Genomic DNA, 12,533 nt, shown 5'->3' with positions numbered 1-12,533 from the left:
ACAGATTGACTTTAAAGTATCTGTGTGCAAGACAATTTCTAAATGGGGGAGGGGGAGGGAAAGTCACTAATAAGAATGCTATTGCAAACATGCAAGTGGCCTTCTGAATGAGAAATTAGGAGTCAGACTGGCAGAGCCCACAGGGAAGGAGGCTTATAAAAAACAAAACAAAACAGAACATACAAACAAACAAACAGACAAAAACAATGTAATGCTCTGGTACGTCAGAAAAAAAAAAGACAATGAATAGCCTGTGTTCTTGAGTTTCCAGTAGTCTGTCCCTTAATGAAGCCAAATGAGCTCAATCCATATTAAGAAAAATAATATGGGACAATATCATAATCAAATTCCATTGTACTGACAAACTTTGGAGTAAATGTTTACTGAAGAAAAATTCACATTACTTAAATGCCATTTTAAAAAATCTCTCAGATTCTATGGGATTCTCAGAAAAAGGAGAAAATGACACTTCCTGAATTCACTTTTTATATCCTCTCTTGATATTCTTCTAAGGTAGGTGATAAATTAGAACTTCAACAGAAATTGGCTTCGTTATGTTTTAAGTTTGCCTTTTGTTAGAAATCTGAAAACTGACCTTCTTCAGTAGTACGAACTATTTTAGATTCACTATCCATTCCTTGGAACTCATTAAAATATGGTCGAACTTTAATTTCGTAAGTCACCCCCTTTTTCAGGTTGACTAAGACAGCGCTTCTCTCGGTTGGGACTTTGGCATCTAAATTCTGCCATGCTGACGTAGCCTGCAGGCCTGAAGTCTGACGATACATCACTCGATAGCCTTGAATAAACTGGGGCTGGCGATCAACCTGAAAAACACAGCATAAAACCAAATGGAAACATTTTAGATATGACAATGAACCCATCCTCATTTCTCTTGTACCTATTTCAGTCTTCAACTCTCATCTGGGTGACACCACTGCTTGGTAATTTATCTTCCTTCTTCTTGTATCCAATTCCAGTTCTGAATTCACATGGCCCTCAAGTTATTGTTCCCAAAATGAAGAGTGGAACAACTCTCTCTCCTGTTTAAACTACTCCATAGTATCTAAGATATCTGCTTAGTTAATTCAAATTCCTTAAAGTAGCACAAAGGTCTGATAAAGCCCAGACCTGTTGATTTGTCTAGCTTCATTTCTCATCTGTCCATTCTCTTCCTATATTCAACAGTTCCCATTTTTATGATTTGGATATGTAATGTGCTGCTTCTCAGGAATTTCCATTCTTATCTTTTGTCCATTCACTAACGTCTTTACTCACTCAAAACCTTTCTTGAACTCCTACTAATCAAGTTACTGGTCAAACTACATTTATAACTAATACACATAAAAAAATGCTGTGAATGAGATGGACAAGGAGCTAGGAAAACCTGGAGTAGAGAAGAAGTTGACAGAATCAGGAAGGGGAGAAAGCATTTCCCTGAAAAAGAGCAAGTGCTGGGATCTGCAAGGAAAGTAGGATCAATTATTCCTGAGGAAGAAGTGTAGAAACAGCATGTATAAAATTTCTATGGTGGGCTGCCTGGGTGGCTCAGTAGGTTTAGCATCCAACTCTTCATTTGAGGTCAGGATATGACTCCAGGGGCGTGGGTTCGAGCGCTGCATCAGACTCCATGCTAAGTGTGGTGCCTGCCTAAGATTCTCTCTCTCTCTCTCTCTCTCTCTCTCTCTCTCTCTCTCTCTCCTCTCTCCCTCTGCCTGTTCATGCACATGCTCTCTCTCTTTCTCTCTAAAACAACAAGCAAACAAACATTCCTATGGCTGGAGGAAGTATATGAGAAGACTGGGAATTGTGAAGCTAGAGCATCTGTTTTAAAGGAATATGAAGGGGCATCTGAGTGGCTCAGTCAGTTGAGTGACTGACTCTCAATTTAGGCTCAGGTCATGATCTCACAGTTTGTGGGATCGAGCCCTGCATAGAGCTCTGTGCTGACAAGTGTGGAATCTTGATTGATCCCCTCTCTTTCTCTCTGCCCCTCTTCTGTTTTCATTCCCTCTCCCTCTCTCTCAAAATAAATAAACAAACTTTAAAAAGGCATATGAAAAACTCCTACCCACTAGCAAATTATTAAATGAAAGACTTTAATTAATTTACCAGTTTCTAGCTCCTTGAATAGGCCCACTATTGGCACAATTTGATAACTTTCTTGATCCTTTCATTCACTTGAAAGTACAGAGAATAAGCAGCTGTTTTGAATGAAAATCTGAAATTTTGACTCTGAAAACTCATACCAAATAAAAATTTGAAGAAGCTCTATTGTTCACTCATAATAATTACATGAACACTGAATACATAAAAAATGGAACCTACAAATAAAATATGTTCTCCTTATACATTTATTAAACAATCTCTATTGGAGTTTCACCATTATTTCATTTTCAGGGAGAAGAGGATTTTTAGCTTTTAAATATTTTTTAATGGCATTTTTTGTAAGAATTGCTTGATTTAAAAATAACTATCACAGCACCTTCTTCAATTAATTTTCCATAGATTATAGTTTAATAGCCATATTCTAAGAAGCCTTTAACTTGACATATTTCACTGTCAAATAAAGTATAAAACTTAATGGAGAAGAGATGGAAGGGCCTCATTTCAGGAAAAATTGAGAGAGAAGAAATAGAGAAGATGAGGAGGAAAATGGTTATTTCAACTTTTTAAAAACTTCTTCATCCAACTATTAACACATGAATAAAAGGTATTCCCTTATGTATTAACTTCTAACATTTATTTTTTAGTTGCTGCATTTAACAATTATGTTTAAGTGAAAGCAGAAAATTTTAAAACACAGAACCTCAATCAAAATATGGAACAAAGGGGCATTTTTCTATATTTAGAACATCCAAGCTAGAGAATCCATGAAGCCGGTGGGCTGAACATATGTGTTTCTATGTCTATCTAAGTCTTAACACCTTCCTTCATCCACCTCCATCTAACCCTCAAAGACTTTCTGGAATTAGTGCTATACTCATATGAGATTATGTCAAGAAAAGTTATCCCGGCTCTGATGCCAAAGCTCATGATCTTTGAATCTTTATCCATGCTTGGTGTTTGTACCAACAGGCATAATTTTTGAAGCGCAGAAGTTGTTCTGACACTACAAACAAGGCAACTCAAAAGCAAAAGTTAAATTGATGAGAGCCAAAGAGAGATGTCTTTAATCAAAACTGTCAATGTTCAAAAATTCCTTGCAGCATATGTTAAAACAACATTAAGCTGGCATTTTATAAACTTCTCTGCATTCGCTTTAAGTGAATTTATATACTGAAAGAAAGACATAACTCACAATAATAGCTTGTTAATACTGAAAGAAGCAAGCTGTGTTTTTAGGAAGAACATTAAGCAGCTGTTTCCAGATGAAGAGAGTGTGTAAATCAGGGTAAATTGGTTTTATCCATGTTTGGTTTTCATTAATTAAGTGTTTTAGGGACTTTATGAAGCTAATGTTTACTACACAGCATCGCCTGGCTCACTTCAGTGTACATTGCGTTTAACCAGTATATTCTCATGGCCTGCTTAATAACTGAATAGTTTAACTTGGTTTTGTGCAGTTGCAATATTCTTTTCAGAAGAAAATTTGTTGTTACAGGTGGAAGCAGAAATGAAAATGCCAAACATTACCTTTAAAAAACTAGGTGGGATTTGTATTGGATATGTGTTCTGTACCACTGACTTTTAGAGCACATTTTGACAGGTGGTCATTTTCAAGTTAAACCATATGTTTGTCACTGATTTTATTAAAATTCTGTTTATAAGAAGGAGGATTTTCTTTAGAGTTCATGATAATCAGAGTCCGGCCACAAAACCATGGGTTTACAGAATTTTAAAAATTTGTATTTTCTGAAATAGGAATAAAAAAGCGTTGTCTTCAGGAAAAAGTCAAAGGATGAAGCAAGTTTCCATCTTCCAATCATAAGGTCCCACATGAGCTACAGTTCAGCCTTTTAAATTTTCTAAGCCTCAGTTTTCTTTTCTTTTTTTTTTTTAGAGATGATTATTGTTTTATTTATTTATTTATTTTTTATATAACTTATTGTCAAGGTAGCTAACATACAGTGCATATAGTGTGCTCTTGGCTTTGGGAGTAGATTCCCGTGATTCATCATTTACATACAACACCCAGTTGAGCCTCAGTTTTCTTAATTTGCTCAAATAATATTCATATTACATGGGTCCAGATACAATTAAATGGCTATTATAAGTTAAAGAATTTTGTAAGTTGTAGGGATGCACAATGACAGAGCACCCTTGTTAAGTTAGGGATATGGTAAAGACAAAATAAAGGTCCATGTGACCCTCAAATCAGCATGCCCATAAATGTTTAAGTGAGATGCTTACCACCATCTTTTCAATTAAAAAAAAATCCACCTCAATTGAAAATTCAAAGTGAATTTTCTTTCGTGAGCTAAGTCTGCTAAGTGGCTGATCTGGATTAAGCTGAGATCTGAAATTCTAGTTTGCCAATGCACACTTTCAATTTCAGTAGCTGTGATGTTTAAAGGGCAAAGGATCTGTGGTTCTTTTTGTCTTTGAACAAAAACAAGACAGACAGACACACACACACACACACACACACACACATGAATAACTGTTTATTAAATAAGAGATTTATTGCTATTTTCTTTGTGAAACATTCATTTTCTTACGATTTTTGCCTACCCTCATTATAAGAGCAGTCATCTTTAGAAAGCACCCATTACTAACTACTGTTACTTCAAGATTAGTCTTGGTAAACCACGTCAGCTGGCCTCCAAATCTAAATACATGGGTTGGGGGATATATTTCTTTTCTCTAATATCACATCTGTAATTCAGATACTAACAGTGTAATAATTTATTTATTTATTTTTATTTATTTATTTTTTAACATGAAATTTATTGTCAAATTGGTTTCCATACAACACCCAGTGCTCATCCCAACAGGTGCCTTCCTCAATGCCCATCACCCAGCCCCCCCCCTCCCACCCCCCATCAACCCTCAGTTCATTCTCAGTTTTTAAGAGTCTCTTATGGTTTGGCTCTCTCCTTCTCTAAGTTTTTTCCCCTTCCCCTCCCCCATGGTCTTCTGTCAAGTTTCTCAGGATCCACACAGTGTAATAATTTAAAGAACATATACATTTAGCAGTTGAAAATATGACATGGAAGTAAAACATTTGGCTATAATTTCTTTAGCAACTGACCCCTCCCCCAGTCTGACTTTAGTTCACTAAAGTTACCTCTCAGATACACACTTACCTCATGTGTAACTACTGATTCATGGGGAACAATACCCTGTGATATAACTGAACACTTTCTTTTTTAAAACAAAAATAAAAATGTATTAAAACAACTGATCTGATCATTCAACAGACAGTAATTGAAAGGGCATTCTGTAATAGATGCTCTTCCATGAAAACACAAAAATTAAAAACATGGACTCCAGACTCACAGAAGCCAAACTCATGAGAGAGAAAGATATGCAAACTAATAATGACAAGCTTCGTGGGACACAGAGATGAATATGACAAGGTTCCTCTCCTGGAAGAACTCCCAGACTACAGACCTGCAATTTTCATCTAATTTGATTTATTCTTTTAAACTCAGTGACTTTTAAAGTGATTAACTTCATAAACATAATGACTTTGATTCTTACTCAAATAATTTCCACATTTAGAAGCAGCTTAAAAGAAGTCCTTTCAAAACTCCCCACAGAGCTGAGACTTTTTCAATTGAGATTGAAGAAAAATCTGCTTTAAAAATACAACTATTTGCTTGGCATTTTAGTTTTATATTTGGCCAAAGTTACAGAGAGATGGAAGAGGCATGTCAGATACTACCCCTCCTGTGCCACTGGAAAAATGATGAGGTCATTACGTTCCTTCCATGGGAGTAGAAGAACAGAAATCATTATACACAGAAAACAGGATAAGTCTATGCAAAATAATGTTAAAAATGGAATCAGAAACAATGTAGTCTTAAATAATTATTATACACTTAGTTTTATTGTCGTTGAAGTGTTATCCACTTTTGTACTCATAGGCCAAAATTTTGATCATGTGATCTGGCTTAAGAAGTAACAAAATGTCCCCATCTAGGACCTAATGCCAAATCAATTCCACCATTAAAAGGTAGGCCTTCTGAATATATATTTGTCTACAGTTTATCTTTAAAGTAAAAAAAAAAACACATACACAAAAGTATATTTAAAGTAAATAAATTCTAATCCTATTTTTACAGGTGTGGGATATTGGGAATATTGTCCAACCCGAATACATCGGCTTCCTTTTATAAAGTTGTAGAAGTACACTAACCAGCCTTAAATGTTATTTTGGGTTTTCCTGTTCTAATATGATAATGCCTTCATATTTCCCCATATAGTTGAAAATAAGTGGTGATGCTTTTTCTGGTGCCTAAAGATAGAGTTAATCACTTCTTCTTTGATTGAAACCTCTCTATAGGGTACATATATGCCTGTTATGGCTCTTATCCCTGTCTATTGTCATTAAGCATTTCCATGTTTTTCTCAAGTAGATTTATGTTTTTTTGATAGTTCTCCACCAGATCTAGTATAAAATTGGCCCACAAAAAATGTTTGTTGAGTTGGATTTGTTCAATTGATTTATTACTGAGGGGACACTGGAATAATTCTCTTTAATGTTATTTTATACTTCAAATATAATTAAGAACTGATGAAAAATAGCCAGTTTTCCTTTCTCAGCTCCCTTTTTGATGGAGTTGATAAACGGTTATTTCCCTAAAGAAACATGGACTTTAAAAGAGGATGGTGAAAATCCAATTTCTTCTTACTTAGTCATTCTTTTACTACAACAAAAGAGCAATAATAGTGACAAAATTATAGTCTCCCAGTTAATATTAAAATTAAAGTAAAAATTTTGTAAGTATCTGTACCTCAAATGTCCATTACTTATACAATACACAAGATCTATCACAGACATAGAAGGCTTAAAGAAGTTGTGGTCTTCTAACATCCTGATATATTATGGATTTTTAGAGGTTATAATAGAGAAATCTTAGATATAAATAAGACGTTGGCACTAACTATGTTATGCACAGGGAAGAACATTATCTGGCTCTTCTCAAAACACAGACACATACGTAGATACAAACACATATACACAAATGTTAGTATTCTCTAATATGACTAATGTGGCTATTTTTACACTATTTGTTGTTTTTACTCTAGTGGCTACCAAGTGATCAAAACATTTTGCATTTTATATAACAGTGGGTAGGTTGACATTTAACAATGATGGAATTGAATATTCCTAACTTATACTAACATATCAACTTGCTTCTTAAAATCCATTACTTTCTTACTATATATGTCCAATTATTAAAATCATATTCATGTTTTGGTGCTGCTACTTGAGATTCGGCTAAAAGAATGTACAGATGATTTATTTAAATTCAGAAAGAAACTCGGTCAAATTAAAAATTTTTGTGCTTCAAACGACACCACTAAGAAAGTCAAAACCAACCCACAGAAAAGATATTTATTGACAAAAAACATTTACAAATAATATATCTGATAAGTGGTTTGTATCCAATATATAACAAGCACAAGTCTAAAATAAGGACAAACAGCCCAACTTAATGAGCAAGGAATTTGAACAGACATTTCTGTAAAGAAGATATACAAATGTTCAAGCACATGAAAAGATGGAAAACATCATTAGTTATTAAAGAAATGCAAGTCAAAACCACAAAGATATTCCACTTACACCTACTAGAATGGTTATAATGAAATAGAAGATAACAAGTGTTGAGGAAGCTGTGAGAGAAATTGGTGAGGTTGTGGAAGAAACGAATTTTCAAGCATTGCTGGTGAAAACAAAATGGTATAACCACTTGTGAAAATATTTTGGCAGTTGATCCAAATGTTACAGAGTTATCATTTTACTCAGCAATTCCTAGGTAGATACCAAGAGAAATTAAAACACATGAGAGAAATGAAAACATATGTCAACATGTACTCAAATGTTTATGGCCCCCTCGTTCATAGTAGCCCCAAATGGAAACAACTGAAAGGTGCATCAGGCTATGAATAAACAGAGTATGTGATGCATCTGTGTGATGGAATGCTATCCAGTAATAAAAAGGAACAAAGTACTGATACATATATTACAACCTGTTTGAACCTGGAAAACCTGACACTGAGTGAAAGAAGCAGGACACAAAAGACTACACATTGCCTGATTTCATTCATATGAGAGGAACAGGCACATCTACAGAGGCAGAGAGTAGATCGGTGCTTGCAAAGGGCTAAAGCAGGGGGAATGGAGGAGGCACTCCCAACGAACACAGAGTTCTTTCTATTTTCGGATGATAAAATGTCCTAAAGTCAGATTTTGAGGATGATTGCACAATTCTGTAAATAGAGTGAAAACAGAGCTGTACACCCTAACTCTGATAGGTTAATTATATCTCAGTAAAGCTTTTAAAAAATAAGATGAAACACAACATAGTTCTATTGCAAACTATCTTACTCTTCCATTCTATTGAATATTTTTCTTTTTTGCCATTGATTCCACCTTGATTTAAATGATGAGGGCTTCTATTACTATTTGTGTGTTGATTCTCATTTTCCTTGTTGGATTTGTTTTCTCAAAGGAATAAAAGAAAGTGCCATTAATACTGCCTTTGAAACTTACCGTCCACGTGACTTGAACAGTGGTGGGAGTCAACACAACTGGAGTATGGAGACGGACAATGACATCTCCCAGTTCTTTCTGTACTTGTCTATGGTCCACTCCTTGTGCTGGTGGGCTGATATCTACAGAGATAACCATTCCCAATAGTTAAAAATTCATCGTAAAATTCCAATTTGTATTGTATAAGACAATATTATAGGTCATTATAAATAATTGCAGAGGAAAAAAATTGAAACCTTTATTGACAAACAACACAACAACAACAACATTAGAGCACATTTATATACATACCACCCAGGGGCTAGGACATAATTTGAGAGATGATATTTATCTTTCCTAAAACAATATTAATAAAAGTGTTCATAATCTCTTACTCCCTTCAAATACATTGTTGTGGAAGATCTATTATTTGCTTATTAAGGAATAAAGTATATGCCATAAGACTTCTTTAGGAACATGAGTTTTCTATAGATGCGGGCATATGGAAGGACTTTCCTGAGTAGTTAAGGGAGCAATATCTGAAAACTGCTGTTTAGGAATTTGTTTAATCCCTTTTCCCAATTGGAAGACTGTGTGTTCTTACTCCTTGACCTATTCCAGACTGGAAGCATGGAAATAACATAATCAGGGGAACCTGAGAAGTGAATTATGTCACAAATGGTTAACAAAGTGAGTGAAAGAAGGGAAAATGCCCCTCACCCTCCAAATTCACAAAAATATTTTGACTGAAAAAAGTAGAATACTGATAAACTGTTCTAGAGTAATAAACTTTGAGCAGGACTTCAATATCTGACAAATAAAAAAGGAATTCAGCTGCTTTTTGGAAGTGATAAGAGAGAGGAGAGGGAAAAATCATTGCAATATTTAGAATGATATACTCTCAGCCATATATTGTTTGGCCCTGTATCCATCATTCATATAATACTACTCTATTGTTCCATACAATGGTTTATATCCTATGTACCATTAAGAAAAAAACTAAGATAAATTACAGACATTCAATTCATCAAATTGATATCACAGACTAAATTTCACACATACTCAAATCAACTGCTTTAACTGGTGCACAGCAATATTAAGTTGAATTCTTTTTTCTCCAACTATTTTCTTTTTTTTTTTTAATTTTTTTTTCTCCAACTCTCTTTCAAGGAAGAAGTCTAATTTGAAATAATTCATTTTTAATCCTGTTTTCTCCTATTTTCTCAGGCCACAATACAACACTCTTGCAAAACTATTTTTAAGTGCATATTTCAGTCATAACTTAAATTGGGTACACTAACTTAAATTGGGACATCAATAGTGAAGAGGGTGAGGGTTATGGGCAAAATGGGTGACGGGGAGTGGGAGGTACAGGCTTTAGTTATTAAACGAATAAGTCATGGAATAAAAGCTATAGCATAGGGCACATAACCACCAGAAAACAAATTGGCGGTTGCCAGATGGGAGGGGGATATGGATGAAATAGGTGAAGGGGAATGAGTACACATATTTTGATGAGTGATGAGTAATGTATAGAATTATTGAATCATAATATTGTATACGTAAAACTAATATAACACTGAATGCTAATTATGTTCAAATTTAAAAATAAATTAATATATATTTTTAAGCCACAGAATAGGGAACATAGTCAATGATGTTATGATAGTGCTGTATGGTGACAGATGGGTAGCTACTCTCGTGGTGAGCATAGCATAATACAGAGATGATGGCTCACTATGTCATACACCTGAAACTAATGTAACATTGTGTGTCAACTATACTCAAAAAAATTCAAAAAAGAAAATAAAATTCTCAAGGATCTTAGCATGACTTGGAAGAATGCATTAATTTGGCATTAGCATTTGGTATATAATTAAAGTGTTGTCTTTATTAGTATTTGGAATTTATATTAATAATTTACAAACTTGATTATAATTAAAACAGGATTAAAATATCTTAGAACTCTTCTGCTGTTTTCCAACCCTCTGTACCAATCTGAGTAAAGCACAAACTTATCTCATGACTCAGGATATATATTTGCTGCTATTATCTGCAAAATGTAAATGTAAATAATAAAAAAAAAATGAGTGAAAAAACCAGGACATTAATATTTGGGAACTACACTTTGGTGATTTTCTCCCCAGTTCCAGTGTTTTTCATCCTTAACATAAATAGCGTAACTAGTTTTACTTCATTTAGGAAAAAAAACATATTAATAATATTATATGAAGAATATTGACCTTTGCTGTCACATCTATGGTCTCCTGTGATATTGACAGGACAAGTATTTGCTGCCTTTCTAAAATAAAAGATTTCTAAGTTCTATGGTACTTAGTATCTTAAAGTATATTTAAAAATATCTTTAATATCTTTAAAAATGATGTTAATATCTTTAATATTTTAAAAATAAGAGCTCACACAGCAAAGTATTCTTTGAAAAGAAGTGCTTTGCTGAATGCAAAGCTGTTAAAAGTATGATGTCAAAAAATGATCCTGCCATTCAGACACAAAACATGAGTTTTCCTATTAAATATCTGTTAAGAGAACATAAGTCTTTTGCTCTATGTAGTCTCTCAACTGGAAGAAGCCAGATCACAAACAACTTTTCATTAATCTTTTTTGACCTTTTCACCAAGAAGTTATTTTATGAGTCAAGATTTAGTGTCTGGCAGTTATGGAATGATCAAGAAGGTCTGCCGGACATAATCACAGCAAGAGTCTCCCCCATCCTGTTATCTTCCACCTTTCACTGCAACTGCACACAAAAACTGACTCTTTCTCTCTACACTAGTAAAAATGACCTTGTTACTGTAATTTCTTGAGTGAAAACCATATATGTCGTCAAGTTCAATAATTTAATTTACTCATTAAATCCAGACACACTAAAGGAGACTGTATCTAAGGAAGGTAAAATATAACCAGTTTCAGATCTTCAAATTCCTTGTTGTACTTTTTCTTTCTCTAGAGACAGGTTCTTTACCTACAGGCCCTTTATCATCATGGAAAATTAATCACATTACTGCTTAGAGAACAATAGCAAAGTGGCATTCCCTCCTCCCTTGACTGTCATCATGTCAGCAACGTTACAAAATCACGTGGTGACTTTATTTCACTTGATTCCTTGGCGCCCTTCTCTGTTATAATAGCACGCTAGTTACTATCACTGAACTACATTGTAATTATAATAATATTTTTATGGCTGTATGGTGCTTTTCATTGCATAAAAATACTACTTTGAATTATATCCTGTTCAAAGCCTTTTACAAATAAGAAATAATTAACCCTTTCTCAAGAACCCTGTGGGAAGCAGGTTGTAACAAATAATAAAGCCATAGTGTCTGCTTTATTATTTCCATCTACTACTAGTAGGAAGGGAAATTGTAATGCAACATCCTGTATTAACCCCTAGACTTCATGACATCTTAATTTGAAGAGACAGGCTAATAAAGATTAGAAGAAAAACTTCAGTTTTGAGATTATAATATGCTGGGTGGTTTTTTTTGAGTTTTTATTTAAATTCCAATTAGTTAACATACAATGTATATTAGTTTCTGGTGTACAGTATAGTGATTCAACACTTCCTATACAACACCTGGTGCTCATCACAGCAGGTGCATTCCTATATCCCCATCAGCTCTTTTACCCATCCCCCCTCCTAGCTTCCCTTCGGTAACCATCAAGTGATTCTCTATAGTTGAGTCTGTTTCTTGGTTGGCCTCCCTCTCTCTTTTTTCTTTCCTTTGCTTGTTTGTTTTGTTCTTTAAATATTTTTTTTTATTAGCCAAAAGAATCACATACCTCACAAAGAAAACTTGATTTGCTCCTTTCTGAAACAAATTGCTCCTTTAACCATCTGATAAAAGACACTATAGGGATGCTTGTCAAA

At 34.2% G+C, this 12,533-nt stretch overlaps 1 protein-coding gene across 1 annotated transcript in view; it reads right to left on the bottom strand.

The window, feature by feature from the left end:
* The window catches only part of ROBO2 (roundabout guidance receptor 2), a 599,260-nt gene that overhangs the window by 83,082 nt on the left and 503,645 nt on the right, over positions 1-12,533 (bottom strand). The window contains exons 16-17 of the mRNA XM_042954335.1: positions 8,666-8,787; positions 596-827 (exon numbers count right to left, since the gene is read on the bottom strand). Of these exons, the coding sequence (XP_042810269.1) occupies positions 596-827; positions 8,666-8,787 (354 nt within the window). The remainder of the gene's footprint in view (positions 1-595; positions 828-8,665; positions 8,788-12,533) is intronic.

This window comes from Panthera leo, chromosome C2, assembly GCF_018350215.1.
Source record: "Panthera leo isolate Ple1 chromosome C2, P.leo_Ple1_pat1.1, whole genome shotgun sequence".
NCBI lineage: Eukaryota > Metazoa > Chordata > Mammalia > Carnivora > Felidae > Panthera > Panthera leo.
This window is presented reverse-complemented; position numbering and strand designations above follow the sequence as displayed.